General features: G+C 40.7%; 1 protein-coding gene across 20 annotated transcripts in view; it reads right to left on the reverse strand.

Annotated features, from left to right (window-relative positions):
• PTPRQ (protein tyrosine phosphatase receptor type Q) overlaps window positions 1-17,978 on the reverse strand; it is a 212,930-nt gene that overhangs the window by 121,063 nt on the left and 73,889 nt on the right. For all 20 annotated transcript variants that reach the window (XR_012156732.1, XM_073327659.1, XM_073327658.1 and 17 more), the window contains 6 exons: window positions 12,800-12,946; window positions 9,353-9,525; window positions 6,822-7,032; window positions 5,053-5,202; window positions 4,756-4,935; window positions 3,505-3,612 (listed from right to left, as the gene is read on the reverse strand). Coding sequence is in view for 19 of the 20 variants with exons in the window: in XM_073327659.1 (XP_073183760.1) it covers window positions 3,505-3,612; window positions 4,756-4,935; window positions 5,053-5,202; window positions 6,822-7,032; window positions 9,353-9,525; window positions 12,800-12,946 (969 nt within the window). In the remaining variant the exon portion in view is untranslated. The remainder of the gene's footprint in view (window positions 1-3,504; window positions 3,613-4,755; window positions 4,936-5,052; window positions 5,203-6,821; window positions 7,033-9,352; window positions 9,526-12,799; window positions 12,947-17,978) is intronic.

Raw genomic sequence — 17,978 nt, forward strand, 5'->3', positions numbered from 1 at the left:
GGGATTTCATATGGGTGTAATGCTCTGCCCCCATGGATCTAATTACAGGGTCAGGGCCATAGATATTAGGTCTAATACTTCTCTCATTTTCATCAGTTTCTCAGCAGTTTAATTCCATTGGCTTCAGTGAGCTATACTGTACCACTGGAGAATAGGAAATTACCTTTAATTCCCATTTCCTGATGGTAATCTATCTAGTTTAAATACATAGTTTATATAATTTCTCTCAGAATTGAGGATATTTTGCTGTTGCTTTTAATTATCTTTCCATGCCAGAGAAATCAAGAACTGGGAGTTACTGTATATTGGAATATTTATGCTGGCAGATGTGGGATCCAGAGTGGTGACCTACTACAACTGGAACATCTTGAGTCAGAAATTCATAAAGAAGTGTTGGAAATTTCTGTGAGACCTCCAGGCCAAGAAGGTTCAAGATAAGCTTTGAGATATCTGAACATTTATATGAACTAACCCCCAAAGCCCAACACTAATTCTTAGAAAAGGAAATAAGGGACAAAATAAATGTATAAATGTGACAGTATTCTTTACTGTCACCATTTTTCTGCTTCTCAGGCAATAAAACATAATAGTGTTTATTATATCTTATTAAGTTTTATATATTGCATATATTAGTAGTGACTACATGAGCAGCTCTTCTATGGAAGAGATGTTTATATCTACTGCTGATTTTGTGCCTTAAAGCAGGCTCACTTATGTGGACTTATATACAGTGCCTTGTGACTACATTATTGTCATCAGCTAGAGGTCAAGACACTGCAAGCAAGTGTAGACAATAAGTTACCCCATAGCTAGACTTGCTTTCTGTGTGACCCTCACACCACAGCACACAAGATTTACACAGAGATCTTCATGGTCATCAATCACCAGCTGTATTAGGTAAACTAAATGGAAGTTAGTCACAGCATATTTCTTTCCCTTTTCAGGGCTGTGTTTTTAAGTCAGTTCCCATGCCCCCCCCCCCCCCCCCCCCCACTTCAGCAATTATTGTGTCTCCTAGCCAGTGGCTAGATTCTTTCAGAATCATATGGTGGAGTCCCTTCCATCCCATACCAGGATGGCAAGACTCACTGGACTGACAACACTGACTTCATGAATTACATCAGGGATGAATTTGACCAACTGTGTTTGTACACTCAGTACCACCAATCCTACCTCTTAGGGTAAGTCTTCACTACAACTGAAAACCTGCACTGGCCTCTACCAGCTGACTCAGGCTCATGGGGCTTGGGCTAAGGTCCTGTTTAACTGCAGTGTAGGTGTTTGGGCTCAGGCTGGGGCCCAGACTCTAGGACCCTGCGAGGTGGGAGGGTCCCAGAGTTTGTGCTGCAGTCCAAGCCTGAACATCTACTCTGCAATCAGTCTGAACCGCAGAAGCTTGAATCAGCTGGCCCAGACCAGCCAAGGGTGTCTAATTGTAGTGTAGACATACCCTTAGTGGCCAAATTGTGGCTGGCCCTCTCGTAGAGCCAAACCTCTCTGTTTGTTGTGCTCTCGGTGTAGAGGTCAGTGACAGCTCCTGTCCCCTAGGATTCAATCTACCCAGGCATTAATCCAATACTCCTCATTGTGGTATATGAGTGCCTAAAGAAAGCCATCTCACAGTAGTGGAGGAATAAGCAGTTTTCTGGCTTTGATCCCCTTCATATAAACCAGTGGATCTGACTGTCCACTGAGGGCAGAGTGTGTTACATGCTCCCTGCACATCATAGAATCATAGAATATCAGGGCTGGAAGAGACCTCAAGAGGTCATCTAGTCCAACCCCCTGCTCAGGAAGTTCCAAAATACTTTTTACCACAGGGAGGCTCAGAATGCCTCCCTGTGATCCCTCTGGAGTAGTGCAGCTCTGCACTACCTCAACGCTGGGGCTAAAAGGCACAAAGATTCAATACAGCTCTAATCTGATCAGTGTGATTGATGGCTCTGTCTATTAGACTACATCTAGGGGTGGGATTCCCAGCTCGAGTAGATATACTCTTGCAAGCTAACAGTAGCATGAGCAGCCATGGCACAGACTAGCCTCTACTAATACAAACCCACCCAGACCCCATGAGTATGTACTCCAGGATGCTAGCCTGTGCTGCCCCTGGGCTGCCCATGCCACCATGACTACACTAATATTTTTAATGTGCTAGCTCAATGAGAGCTAGTCTGAGTATGTTTATTTGAGCTGGGTATCATACCCCAATCTCCAAGTGTGGACATATCCTTGGTGTATATTTAAAAGAGCAGCTCTTTTACTGTTGCTGGTAAAAATCCAAATTAGTTACTTCATTTTATGTTTATCCTTACTGTGAAGCACTCTGAGATATGGTCACACAAAATTACTATTCCAGTTTCCATATGGAATTAAATAGGTAAGACTGATTCTGAGCCATATCTTACTCACTTAAAGTAAAACCCACAGGAGTGAGAGTAAGTGAGAAAGGGCCTAGGAAATGTCACAGCTTTCCCAACCCTATGTTTCCAACCACGGTTCCCCTCAGGGGAGATCAGATGGCAAAGGAGTAGGATCCAAATCCTATGCCTCTCAAGGATCTGTGTGGAAAAAAAAGACAAACTATGTGGTGTGCTGGCCCAGCCATGCTACCACTTGGCCTCCCCTTCCCCTCTGGCAGCAGGACTCCCTAAGGAACTGGGCTACCCTTGACTCCTGTGTCCATACAATCTACCCATTTCTCAAGGGGGTGCCAACCCAGAGCAGAAGTTAATACTTCTAGGAACAGCAGTAACCCTTCTGCGGGCAGGGTTTTGAGAGAAGCATGCTGTGGAGAGAGGGGCTGTGCTCAGGTACCACCTAAAGCTACAAAATCTTGATCTGATATATAACAGTGCAAGTAGTTCCTGCAATATTGTATCTTATACTAAAATTACTGATCAATTTCAATGGATAATAAAGCCCAGTACACTGCACTCTGCAAAGGGCTATACCATAGTTAAACTCAGAAACTGCTGCTTATGCAGAATGCTGCTGCTCACTTGCTCTGAAACTCCTCTTGTAGACAGCACATTCACCCAGGTTCCATGATCTGAGGTGGTTTCCAAATTGTTTCTGGGTACAATTTACAATACAGTTTTTAAGATAAAAAGCCTTTAATGGTTTAGGTTCTGGATGCCTCAGAAGCCACCTATCTTCCACATCATGATAACAGGCAGAATCTGTGGATCTTCCAAGCTAATAACCTCTGGGTTAATTAGAAAGGGGCTGGAGACAGGGCATTTTCAGTCAAGGTTCTGGAGCGGCTTCCCCTGTTGGTGCACCAGAGCCCACATTTGCTAACCTTCAGGTACTGCTGAATTTTATTTCTTTCCTCTCCCAGGCCTGCAAAACTGGCTGAGGGAAGCAACACTGGGCGGTTGGAGTCGTAGTTTGAGTGGATTTGGGAAGATTCCAAATTTTGGAAATAGATCTCAATGTGTATGTTTTATTATTTGTTTGTGCACGCATCCAGCTCATGCACATCACTGCAAACAAGATACTTACCATCTTCAGGTGTTCTCACAAAAAAATCGTTCTCTTCAGACAGAGCACTTTCTCCCACTGTGGTGGAAGCTGCTACTCTCATTTTATAATTTGTGTACTTTTTCAGACCTAGGAAGAGCAAGAAAAAGAATCCTAGCTTGTGATTCTTCTTAAACATCCTCTTTTCCTTTTTGTTCACATAGTAAGTATAAAAATGGGCAATGTTCAAATAGTTGTCGTAGCTATATAAGAATTTATGTAACTTAAAAAACAACTAATAGCCCATAGAGCCACTATGAGATATTCTAAATCCCACTATCTAAAATAAAATTTAAGTTTGGGGCTTCAACTAATCACTCCCGTTGACTTCAACAGAAATGGACTAACTTAATCTCTGTATATAAATTTAACAATTTATCCATAAGGAATTCAGTGTGTATGTGAGCATGTATATATATTTTAGTACTTTGGTTAGTACAAACAGGTGTCTGAAAACCCACAATGGGATGCCTTTTCTTCAATTAAAATACAAAAAGGTATTTTTTTAAAAGTAGAAAAAGATGATAAATTTCTAACACATACTGTGTAAAAGATGAAAGTCGTAAAAAGAACTAGCAGCACAGAAACAAACTAACCCCCTCCCATATGAAAAGCCAAGGAGGGGAGGTTCTATGAAAAAATCCCCATTATAAATCCCTTGCAAAAATTACTAACTACCATCGGAAGGAGCCAGAATAGTGGGTTTTGCCCTCAACAGAAAAGCCATTTCCCCAAATTGGCAGATTCCTCTGGATCCACAAGAAGTTTGGGCCATTGATGCAGAGGCCCTCTCTGCCCCTGCACCAGCTCTGGCCCCCATCCTCCTCCTCAGTTTAGAGGTAGAGCAATTCCATTGGAGCCACATTGCCAGGGAGCTCTCTAGCCATGCCAACCCCTGGACCTAGCATTTATTACTTTTTTCAGGTAACTTCCATAGACCCAGAGGTGGGTACAATAGGTCTTCTCCCCCAGCCTGCCCACTCCTCCCCTCCAGCCTCTCACTGTCCCTTCCCTCCCCTTCTGAGAGGGGAGAGTGTTGCAGAAATGCTCAAGCCACCCTTCCACATGAAGATTGGGGAGGAATGATCTGGACTACCTACATTTCTAAATAGTCAATTTGATACATTTTGCATAACACAGTTGCAACTATTTTTAAGAATCAGAGAAATGTAAGGCTGGAAGGGACCTCAACAGGTTATCCAATCACCCCCTCATGCTAAAGCTATCCCATACCTGTTATAAGGAAGCTATTGTTTGCAGTTATCATGTGAAATGCTCTCTTTGTGTCCAGTTCCATCGCGTAAATTGTATAATGAGTGATTTTTCCATTGGGATTTGCTGGAGGATCCCAATACAGCAAAACAGATGATGAGCTAATATTTTTATAATAAATATTTTGCACTGAGCTTGGAACTTAAGAAACAAAACAAAAGAGTTAATGTGGGTGAAGGAAAGATTAAATCATAGCAAAAACTGGGGTGGAAGGAGGAATCCCTTACCTGAAATTATTTTAAAGTTATGCAATGTTACCTTGTTCACGTGTCCTAATGGTGAGAACAGATGGAGGCCCTTCTCCAATAATGGTGAAAGCAGATACACTGATTGTATATTCTGTGAAAGGTGTAAGTCCTTTTATTGTATATGACAGCTGTTCAGATGAAATGATGACATACTGGTTATCTGTGGTTAAAAGGAAAAAAGCTTTGTTTTCCATTTGTAACATTAAATTATTTTTCAAAAGTCTAAGCTGAAGCTGAAATATTTTTGCACACACATTTTATTGTAGACATTTTCACCTCACTTTCATGGCAATTAGAATATATAAATAATAAGCTACACCATGGTTTATAACTCACACATGGAGGGGACACTCTGTACACGGATCTCCCCATGTTTGCACATCCGTTCCCTACTCCCTAGGCCCTGTAGAGGTCTCTCCACACAGTCCAACTGGGACTGGGTGGACACTCAGTGGGCCAAGCTAAACAGTCGGCAGGATAACTGAGGACAGGGAATGCAGACTGTCTCCCCTATGGTCTGTGGATCTTGGCGTCTGTGGCCCCAAGGAGTTTGAGAAGGGGATGGGGGGAAAATGCTGGTATGGAAGCACAAGACCTCTGTGTAGATGGCCCCAGCCTCCCAGGACCCACAGGAATCTACTAAACTAGGGAGTGGGCCTTGCTTTCTTCTCCACAGAGACTGAGAAATTTCCTCTTCCTTCTCCCCAGCTAACTGATGTGATCAATCTCGAGAGCATCTACTCCTGGGTCTCCTCAAGGAGACCCCTTCATGTGAGGGTTTTGGTAGGAATGAATGAGCTGGGCCAATACTATAAAACAAAGCTAAGAGGCCTGGGTTGGATCAGAAGAATATTCAGGATATCAGGGGTATAGGCTAAACTCAGTAGCCAGCTGACTGTGCTAGTCAACATCAGTGCCCCATACAGGTGTCATTACACTACAGCATAAGTTACTTATACTTGAATACTGTATTACACCAGATGCAGACCTGAAGAAGGGCTCTATGTAAGCTTGAAAGCTTGTCTCTCTCACCAACAGATGTTGGTCCAATAAAAGATATTACCTCATCCACCTTGTCTCTCTCATATCCTGTGACAATACCACTACAAAAACACTGCAAACCAGATGCAGGGACTTTAATGGAGCATAAATAAAATCAGAATTTGGCCCTCTGTCTGCTGTTTAAAGCTCCCATGGTAAAAATTTGGAGAGGTATTTTAAGCCTATATCTGTCAACTAAGTCTTGTTTAATGGGTCATAAATATCCATACTTAGTAAAGAAACAATGTTCTATTGATAACGCAGAACAAGTGTATATACTAATGACATCACCATGACATGGGGGGGTCATCCCCACCTGTTTGCCACCCCATAGAGCAGAGCTGTAACTTTTTGACCTATTTACCTTCAGTGACATTTGAAAAGCTATTAGTCAAAAGATTCAGGGAAATCAAGGTCTGTGAAGGGCTTGGAGATATGTTAATCCCCTGCAATCACACCTGCTTTGGCAACTGTAATAACTGATTGTCTATGCAGCTTGGCCGATGGCTCTAGTGTGCTACTTTCACTAGGAAGAAGGTCAGCTGGGTGATAAGGGGCTAGTTCCTGCCTGTGTGGCATTCACAGTTGCTTCAGAAGGTTATTTGGTAGTAAAAAACTTGACTCCAGAAAATGACCCATTAATAATTTGGTTGAACTCTGTGCTAAAGATCATATTTGTGACAGTGACAGGGACCTTTTGAACAATGAGGTAGGTATAAAAATATCTTAAAATTTTACCAGAAACTGAAGGTAGTTTTGCTGCTCCATTGATGGTGGGCAAGTTCTCACTAGATAGAATACTAAATGTTACTGAAGAAACTGTTTGTATCATGGGAAACATCTCAGCTGAGCCTTCATATAATCCAGTGGCTGTTTCTATTGTATCCCCAGTGAAAGTAGATTGGATATTTTCCTTTAACATGTCTGGATCCACAGAATCCATTGAATGCTAAAGATTAAAAATACAACAACAAATAAATCGCAAACCAAATATGACACTTACCATTAACTCATTTTTCTCATTATACGCACATAATACGCACACATAAACACACGTATATATATACATATTACATATAAATAGCATATAATAGTATGTATATATACTAGAGAGATTAGATTAATATACATTATAGGTGGAGCTGGTATCAACAACTACAATTAAGGTTGCCTGACACTTCCCATTATAAAACCTTATTTTCAATTGCTTATAACTTTGATAAACTTTAACTATTTGAGCTGAAATCTGCCTTGCTGGGTATCTGACTCAGGCTGATTTTGTTTTGTTTTTTAAGCTTCAGCTAAATCAGTTTAGTACCTTCTGAAAATAGGATTAAAGGAAAACGTTGTTTTGCTCATGTTAACAACATTCTTACAACCATTTCATTAAGAAGTTCTAGTGTCTCCCTGCTTTGGAGCAAGGTCTTGAAACGTAGCAGAGGTGTTACTTTGAATGTGCCTTTTGATATACCTAGGAAAATTCATCCAAATCTGGTCAAGTGAAAAGCCTTTTAAATATCTCCCTGCTTAGTAAAGACTTGTTAGAGTTTGGCAGCTAAATTCTCCACAGATTTCATCTGCACTAAGAATACTCCAGCCCAGGGCTCTAGGGGGTCACTGTGGCACTAAAATTGAGAGAGGGAGACCGTCTATCCTGCATTCTCAGTGCTCTGCCTGCTGAGCGTGGAGGAAAGGGAGGAACAGACTGACTGGATTGAAGGAGGATAAGAAATGGGGAGGAGGGAAAGTTAATCGGGTCAATGGCACAGGATCAGGTACGAAGTAATATCCAGGAGATCTAGATTCAATTCTAGGTTCTGTTGCAGACTTCCCATGTGACTTTGTGCAAGTCACTTAATAACAGAACTTGATGAAAGGCCAGTACAAAAATTGTGACTTTTTGTTAAAATTTATTGAAAATTATGTGGATTTTTTTCAAAAATAAAAACAAATTCTGACCAGCTCGGTAGCCGATTATTGAATACCCTACCCAAATTTTTTAAATAAAAATCTAGCTGAATATTTTTTCAAATTTAAATTTCAGATCAAAATTTCAAATCAAAGTTTCATTAAAAAAAATCAGGAAATTTTGACCAGATCTACTTATTTTTTCTGAACCTGAGTTTCCAATCTATAAAATGGGACTAATAAACCTTTCTTTGTCTCTAAGCTCCCAGAGCAAGATCTCTCTCTTATTACATGTTTCTATACTGCCTAGCACAATGGCATCCCATTCTCAGGTGGAGAAGAGGACACTATCGTAAATACATAAATAAATGAATAATAATAATAATAATGACAACTAATTATTTGAGTTACACGTTTATTTTGAAAAAATCCTTTTTCTTGAAAATCAGTATTCCTAAACATTAAAAAAAAAGATTTAAGCATCACTATTAAAAGGAAATATTATTGAAAAGTACCCTTTTCTGTAACAAATAAAAAAAAGCCTTTGATTAGACCAATATCAGTAAACACAGAGAATCAGATTCTGCCACTCATGTTCAGGTGAATGGTCCATTCATTTCAGAGTAGGGCAGGATTCAACTTGAGTACAGATGGAAGAATCTAGACCAGCAGAAGTTAAGAAAATGGCTAATAGGGAGACAGATACTTTTCCAAATTAACATGGAAAAATCCACATAATATTTACTGGTACCAGATACATTGTGGCAAAAGTATCTTTAAATCTTTATTGGCAAAAAGGCAATCTCTGTCTCCTGTGCTTTGCTACATTTGCTTAACTATAAAGTCAAAACCATTTTACTGACATATGCATGGAAGCTTTCAAGCGTACATGTACACTGCAGTAAAAACCCAAGGTATCAGGTCTCAGAGCCTAGATCAATTGACTTGGGCTGGCAGGGCTTGGGTTATGGGGCTAAAAATTGCAGTGTAGACATTCAGGCTTGGGCTGGAGCTTGAGCTCCCCCTCACATGGTCTCAGAGCCTGGGCTCTAGCCCAAGCCCAAACTGCAATTTTTAGACCCAGAGCCCAAGCCCTCTGAGCCCGAGTCAACTGATCCGAACCAGCGAGTGCCATGCCATGGGCCTTTTATTGCAGTGTGGATATACTCTCAGTGACAGTGCAGTAAGGTGAAACTAGAAACTTTAACTCTCAATTAAAAATAGAGCAGGAAATAAGGGACAGCGTGAAAGGACTGAAAATTAATCAATAGTAACTAATTTTGTAATTTAAAATAAAACCACACCAACTACCATATTAGCAAGGTAACCAAAACAGAACAGCCAAATAAAAAACAAAATACCTTAACTTTCCCTGTGAGGATTGTGTTTTCCACAGTCAATCCTATGTCCCGAGCTAACACTTTAACCCTATATTGGGTAATGATTCCATTTGGTTGTTGTGGTTTCCTCCAAGAAATTCTTATGAGAGTGGCTTCTAGTTCTGCTAGTTGTAAATCGGATACAGCACTTGGAACTAAAACAAACAAAAAACCCTTACATTAAATGTTATCTCCAATACTGAATTTAATTAAACACTGCCAATCGATTTCTAAATGTTACTGTAAACTTTTTCAGCACATTGAGCAAAGGCAATCTAAACATCTATTCAGATTTTAACTGTTTATGAAGTGAGTTGTTCCAGTGCAATCAACAAGTTACTTCAAGAAACTTTTATCCCACTGGTTAAATCATGATTTAAAAACATGCAGATAGATATATGATATGCAGTATTATAATAAGACTGTGAGAAGAAGGCAAGATCCTCATCTCATGTAAATCAGTATAGCTCAATTCCAATTGAAGTCATTTGCACTAGAAGTCAATGGGTCTATGCCGATCTACACAGATTTGAACAAACTTATACAAACTTAGGCATAAATAAATCAAACATATATATATATATATATACGCATGAAATGAAAAAGTATTTGGAAAATTATAATTGATGATGGTCCCATTTCGTGTATCACATTTTTATGAGTTTTATTTCCATTTCACCTTTTAGTATTAATAATGATCTTACATTGTACGTATATATCATATAATCCTTTCCCTGCCATTGCAGGTGCCTTGGGCACTGGTGTACCTGAGTCCCTCGTATTCTCTGCCTGTGACACATAACAGTCTAGTCTCCTGTGGGCTGTAATACTTCAGCCTAATTTCGGTTGTTGAGTTTAGTGTGTGGATGCTGAGTGGTGTGGGTGGCCTGTGATATACAGGAGATGAGACGAGATGATCTGGTGGTCCCTTCTGGCCTTAAACTCTAGAACTTTTTGACTCTTTACATGCAAAATAATGAACATCACACATCAGTGTCTTAACATTCCACAGAATGGTTCTCATAGAACTTGAGACACAAAATCATTCATCCTAAAGTAACATAGATAAAAGGCCTGCTAATCCTGATTCACATGAGTAGTCCTTTAACTACAAATGGGACTACTCACATGAGTGATGGTTTGTAGGTTTGGGACCAAAATCTATCAATCTGTCTTATTATGACACACTTCAGAATATGTGTGTTGCCAAGCATGAATATGAATACCAAAATAAACCAGTGTTCAAATTGGAGGGGTATTACACTCACTTCTCACTTCTTCTTGCTGAAAAGAAGTTTGAATAACCCATTGCTTTTAAACCAAAATTTGAATACTGGAATACTATCATCACCTCCTAGTTTTCCCAGAAGCAACTAAGTAAAATAAATCTAACAAATAAAATAAAATAATATGGGTCAGAGTAGGAGTGCAGTCCAGGAGGAAAACACTGGTCTGGAAGTCAGGAAATCTGAATTCTATTCCAGAGTCTGCTACTGACCTGCCATATGAACTTGGGCAAGTCACTTCACTTCTTCGTTCTGCTTCCCCTCCTACCCTTTGTCTCTCTTGTGTATTAGGTCCTGAACCTAGCAGTCACAGTGAAATCAATGGGATTCCTTACAGTGTATAAAGCTAAGCATGAAGCAGGTGGATTGGAATCTAAAACTGAAAGCTCTTTGGGACAGGGATTATCAATTACTATGTGTTTGTACAGCACCTAGCACAATGGAGATCTGATCATGGCTGGGGCCTGTGAGTACTACTTTCCAGCAAATGTCTCAAACTTCAATAAAAGGTTGAAGGAACTGAGTCTCATGGAAGTAATGACACAGAATCGGGAACAACTGGACAATAGGACCAGTGACTAGACCAGAGGACAGAGAACATGTAATAAGTGTGAACCACATCTGAATAGAGAAATTGTGATATGAGCGCTCTCTCCTCCCATTCATAGTCACATAACATTACTGTGGCATCTACAGCAATTTCTTACTTGAAATTATTCATGATTTTTAGCTGTGTTTAGTGTGATAAAGATTTTTGTCCTTTTTGAATAAAAAAAGATCTTAATTCAACTATCTACCTTTTTTCTTTCATCCCCCCCCCCCCCCCCCCGCATCCAACCTGTTCTGATTCTCTCCACTGGTAATGAGAAGGAGAATCAGCAACATGTAACTATACAAAACTCTGCAGAACACAAGCAAGAGCTTTGTGGCTCACTAGTAATTCTCAGGCCACAGTTTGGGTAACTCTAGACTAACTAAAAGAAAAGGAGGACTTGTGGCACCTTAGAGGCTAACCAATTTATTTGAGCATAAGCTTTCGTGAGCTACAGCTCACTTCATCGGATGCATACTAACTCACTAAAGGACTCATCCAATCCATATCATTTTATAATTGAGAAAGGAAGCTAGAACTGGATTTGGAAGAGGAACACTAATCACAAGAGGCAGATCTGAAAGTGTCAGATGAAAACTGGTATTGCCACCACAGGCAGTATTTAAGGGAAGTAATTCACAAGTCTGTTAGTTTTGTTTTAACTAGGAACAAAAATGGAACAGGGCTAAACAGAGAAAAACGGTCAGGAGGGGACACAGGGAAAGGGAAAGATGGAGGGTGGAAAAGGGTGGTGATGGGGGAAGAATGCACATGTGCCTTTTCACACCTGCTGAGTTTGCCTCGATGTCTCCTGTTCTTATCATGAGTAGCATTTCATCTGTTCTATTTTCAGGCCTTTTATATACTGAGATATTTCACTATAATAAATATAAAGGTGTTCTTGGGGTTTCCTTTAGAACACATATGCTTTTATGTTTTAACTAAAGGGTATCAATCACCTCCTTACAAAGAAACTATGAATTTTGTTGAAAGTAGTGCAATTATGATGCACATAGATCACATTCTTCTTTTTCAGCTTAGCGCAAGCTATTCACATAACAGTATTTTTTAAAAGAGCTCTATATGAAAAATATCACTATAAAGATAATTAACTGTACATGTGGAGTGATAACATTTGATGTAATTACAGAAATATGCTCTTACCCTACTATTTGCTGCCATCTACTGGCCAAATAATGGAGTCGTTCCTTTAACCGAATTACCCAGCCCAGAAGTAATGCCTTTTTTTTTTCCATTCAAAAACATTAGTTCCATAATCTTTGAAGGCTTCTGAACTCAAATAAATGTGGTCATAGTGTGTTTTTAATATTTTCTGTGTTTGCTAAACATACAAAACTTTCCTGGGTATTCCCTTTCTTTGATTTGTGATTTCTTGCTTATAATACACTATCCGGAAGAGGGAGTGAACTAGAAACACATCTATTTTTTATACACAATTTACACAAATGGCTTTGAAGGTAGAATTAAAACAGCCATCATATGTAGCAGGACAATTAGGTTTTTCAATTTTATTTCTATAACCCTACCTACCTTCTGGAGGAGTAAAAACTGTTAAATTAGATTTAGGCCCCATCCCGGCACTTGTCTCAGCACTAACAGACACATCATAGGTTGTAAATGGTGTTAGATTATTAAATGTGAACTTGAGATCTTTTGTGCTGTTATCTAGAATATAACCTAGAGTGAAACGGGAAAACAGTTTCAGTTTAATACAAACAGTATTGAACATTTCTTCATTTTGAATACAGTTATTTTCCGTGACAATGAAAGACAAAAGACAAAACCAATAATGAAGTTATTAAGCATAATGAAATTACCATCAGTTTATAATAACTATGACTTATTACAAGTAATATTGCATGCCCCTGGTAAAATACTAAAATATCATTGCAATACACGCAGACCCTCTCAACCAGTCTGAATGGAAAATTTCTTTCCTTTTAATTTCTCTTCTACAATTAATCTCTCCAACAATCTTCACTGGGGGGCGGGCTCTAAAAATTAGTCTTAAAATTATAAGTATGTCAAATTAATTATCTCCTAATATAACTATATACACCACTGTAGCGAGGGGTTGTGGTCTCCCTCCCAGACTGATGGGAAGAAGCCAAAAACCACCTTCTGGTGGGCAGAGCCAGGCAAGCTATGTCCCCTGCTGGAAGCAGAGGGGTGGGACTGGAAGTTTAAAGGACAGGCCATGGAGCTCAGTTGTCCGAGAGCTGGAGAAGGAAGCAGACGTTTCTTCCCCCACAATAGAGCTCTACAGCACCGAGGACTCAAAGGAGGTGTTCGGGACTAAAGACTGACCAGTACTGGAAGAGCTACTGGGACTGCCGCTGGTCGTGTACCCCGAGATGGAGAAATCCCAGGACATGGAGGTATACCCAGGAGGGGTAGTAGTAAGTAGCCCAGGGACACCAGACATTAGTCCGGTTGTGTTGCTAGAGTCCAGGTCAGCGTGTTTCAGTGGGATCCCCACTGACCCAGTGGTGGAGTCCTCCCCCACTGTCAGGGCCCTGGGCTGGAACCTAGTGAAGTAGGGTGGGCCCACGTCCCCCTACTCCCTACTGCCGACCCCACCTCTGGGTTGGCAGCCTGCCCACCTTAGGCCAAACAGCCTGTGTTTGCTGGCTCTGACCTGCCCCGAGGGCCAGAGCCCCTTTGACCACTTATTGCTCTGCCCAGGGGGCTAGAGCCCTGAGACTGCTAATTCCCTGTTTAGCTTTGCATTTATAGGCACACTGTAGCGAGGGGGTGTGGCCTCCCTCCAAGACTGTTGGGAGGGAGGGCCATGAACCCCTACAACCATCCATGACTAAGTTAAAAAATCATCAGAAATATAAAGCCAGGTTCACATTATAGATACGTGTGGAGTGGTGGAGAAAATAATCACAGGAAGGATATTTATAGTTAAGAAATGTTCTATTCTGCCTCATCATCTCTCCAGATATCCTCATTGTGGAGCAATAAAAGAACAGTGAAGGAAGAATATATTCAAATCTTTCTAGCTGATTCTATCAGCTGATTCTATAAGGGTAATAAACGTTAAAGAAAACTGATTATATAGGTATCACAGACTGGAGAACCCTTTCTTCAAGTCAAGTACAGCTCACACATACCTCTCTTTTCTTCTGAGCTGTTAAGAATTTGGAATATTACGCTAAGAATGGCTCTAGACTTGGAACTGGTTCTATGGATCCCAGCTTCTCTTACACAAATAACAATGATAAATATCAAAAAGTTCAAGTGGGAAAACCATTTCTAAGGGGAACTTTTGGAGCTGTCTGATTCTCTTATAACAGATGCTGAGAGCTCTCCATTCTCTAGTGAGAAATTGTGGTTCAAGTACTAAAGAAAAATAAGACAAAGTGCTTCAGTGCTGCTTTACTGGGAAGTGACAAAATGCAAGTTTCCTTTCCAGAAGACAATTTGTGTGGCTGAGATTGGACGCTATAGATTTGAGAGATCTTGGAAGCAGCCAGTCTTTTCATTTGTGCCCTGTTGCCAGAGGCAGAAATTCTCAGCAGACACTGAAGGAACTATCATTTAGATCCCTCTTCCTTCTCACACTGCTTGAACTGCTCTAGTCTTTCTACAGAGATGACAATCCCATAGTGAGGACCAGTTGAGAGTAAGAACATAAGAACAGAACCACCACCATACTGGGTCAGACCAAAGTTCCACCTAGCCCAGTATCCTATCTTCCGACTGTGGCCAATGCTAGCTGCCCCAGAGGGAATGAATACAACAGGTAATCATCAAGTGATTCATCCTGTCACCCATTCCCAGCTTCTGGCAAACAGACTAGGGACATCATCCCTGCCCATCCTGGCTAATAGCCACTGATCGACCTATCCTCCATCAATTTATCTAGTTCTTTTTTTAATCCTGTTATAAGTCTTGGCCTTCACAACATCCTCTGGCAAGGAGTTCCACAGTTTGACTGTGCATTGTGTGAAAAAATACTTCCTTTTGTTTGTTTTAAACCTGCTGCCTATCAATTTCGTTTGGCGACCCCTAGTTCTTGTGTTATGAGAAAGAGTAAATAAAATTTCCTTATTTACTTTCTCCACATCAGTAATGATTTTATAGACCTCTAGCTTATCCCCTTAGTCATCCTTTTTCCAAGCTGAAAAGTCCCAGTCTTATTAATCTCTCCTTATATGGCAGCCGTTCCATACCCCTAATAATTTTTGTTGCCCTTTTCTGAACCTTCTCCAATTCTAATATAATGATGACACAGAATGCCTCATTTTAAAAGGCAATAATCCAATTCCCTGGTGTTACTGAAGAGTTTCCTTCTAAAATAAAGATAAAATAATATAATTTCTTAAATAATGTATGTTTGTTCAATATGTATTCAGGTGTCTTAGTTGATTTCCCCACTCACTACAACTATGGATACTAGACCATATTTAAAATGGTTCGTTAAATCACCAAACTTTAGGATTATCACTATCTACCCATCTCTGTTAATTCTAATTGCCTTTACTATCAAAGTCCAGAATGATACTGAGGACACATGACAGCAGTAGATGGAAAAGGATAACCCAATACAAAATACTTTGAATGTCATGCTCATATCACCATAATTCCTTTCATTCCAACTTGTGAAATACTATTGATGCCCTGATTAAGAATATATTACATGTGAGGAAAATGGGTCTTAGTTATCTGGACAATGAGAATTGGTTTCCAATACTCTTGTAGTAGTAGGCGTTTTGCAATCAAGCAACTTCATCAAATGTTATTGGAAAGCATTCAGCATGAAAACCATCATGTCTGACATTAAGATGTTGACTAGTACAATATATCTTTTTAGACAGAGGGCTAGATCTTCACTTTACGATCTGCGCAGTGTAAGGCACGTTAGTGTGCTACCCCTAGAGCTGCTCAGGAGGGATATTGTAGCTATGGTGACCACATGTCCCAATTTTATAGGGACAGTCCCAATATTTGGGGCTTTTTCTTATATAGGTGCCTATAACTACCTCCTTGCCCCCATCCCATCATGAGCAGGCAGCTCTGTGACTGAGTACTGGGAATCAGCACCTGAACCAGTAGCACTCTGGTCATTGTTTAACCAGTTAGGTCCCTGGGGAGGGCCTGATTAAGGAGAGAAGTTTCTGATTACCAAATCAGTTTGGGGCTGGGTAACTAAACGAGCTAATTAGCACATTAACAAGGAGACTGAATAAAAGAGCACAGAAAGAAAGAAAGAGGATGGAAGCAGGCTAGTAGACTCTGACAAAAGGGAGTTCTCTGGGAGGAGAAACCTCTCCCCCCCCTGTGCTTTGGAGAAAGGGTAGTAAAGCTAGATAATGTAAATGGTATGAGTGCACCAGTACCTAAAAGGTGGTGGAGTGAAATACTATGAATAAACTGCCCGGTTGTATCTACAGAAAGTAAGGCTTCTGAACAGTCTGTGTAAAGCAGAGGATTGGAGCAGCGGCACTCAGCCACAAACAGCTACTCTGCTGTGGTTGCTGCCTCACCCTCTCTGCCCTATAACTGAGGTCTAATTTGAAGCATGTTCTGACGATGTTGTGTGGGTTTGATCAAGTGGCAGTTCTGGAGATAGGAAGAAATTTTTCCCTGGGGCTAGAATTGACAAGGTACCTGGTGCTTTTTTTTCTCCATCGCCAGTATCCTGGAGGCAGAGTTTTAGGTTAATATGGAGTAAAGACAGGATTTAAACATGCAAGTTTAATAAGTGGAGTTTGTAGTTTTGTTGCCGCTTGAGACAGGTAGCCAATGTGAGTAAGAGGCTCCAGGGAACCAGGTCCTAGAAATACATGTGAGTAAGAGACCTAGAAGGTGGCTTCTGGACCCTATTATTCTTGAGGAAGAAAGGCAGACCTTATTTCTTTGCAGACTTCATGTGCACCCTCATTCCCCCTCCTGAGTTGGAGGACAAGAGGGATCAGAGGAGGGCTAAATACTAGAGATTAGTCAGAAGGAAACAAACCCTAAATATTGGTTATGGAGTATGGAGGTCATTTAGCACTACCCTGAACCCAAATAAATGACTGGTATTTTTCAGTGAGGGTGAGGGCCCCAATCACTTCATCTCACAACCCATTCAAGTTAATAGTTTTAGCCTTATCCATTAAAATCCATTCCTTTGTCTGTGTTTTGTTCTCCTCCACGTCCTGATTTAATTGACACTGTAATATACTGCCTCTCTAAAAGAGTGAAATAGATAAGATTTTGTCTCTTCCTGTTTTCAGGTGTACCTAGTATCCATTGTTCTAAATATATATACTGATAATGAGTATTATGATGGAGTGTCCTTCCCACACAAGGCAGAGTAGGTTGTTAGGACAATTATCCCGATGGGCTGCACCAGTGGGGGAGAGCCAGGGACAGAAGGGCTAACTGTTGATGAAGCAGAGCTGGGAAGAGGCAGGCTGAGCTTGTGTAAAGCCAGAAAGCTGAGAAAACCGGGAGCTGCAGAGGAAGTAGGCTGCAGTCACTTCTTGGGATAAGTAAGAGGGTGTTTGAGGCTACAGAGCCTGGCAAGAAGTCAAAGAGGGAAGTAGCCTATAGCTACTCCATGAGAGGAGGGAGATTAGGCTGATAAACCCAGGGAACAGGCAGAGGATAGAGCAGGCAGGAGCTTGGGGAAATAGCACCTGGGTCTGGAAGCAAACAGCTCATAGTTGCAAGACTTAGAGCCCTTGGATTGGAGCCCAGAGTAGTGGGTGGG

The sequence above is a fragment of the Lepidochelys kempii genome, chromosome 1, assembly GCF_965140265.1.
Source record: "Lepidochelys kempii isolate rLepKem1 chromosome 1, rLepKem1.hap2, whole genome shotgun sequence".
NCBI classification, from domain to species: Eukaryota; Metazoa; Chordata; order Testudines; family Cheloniidae; genus Lepidochelys; species Lepidochelys kempii.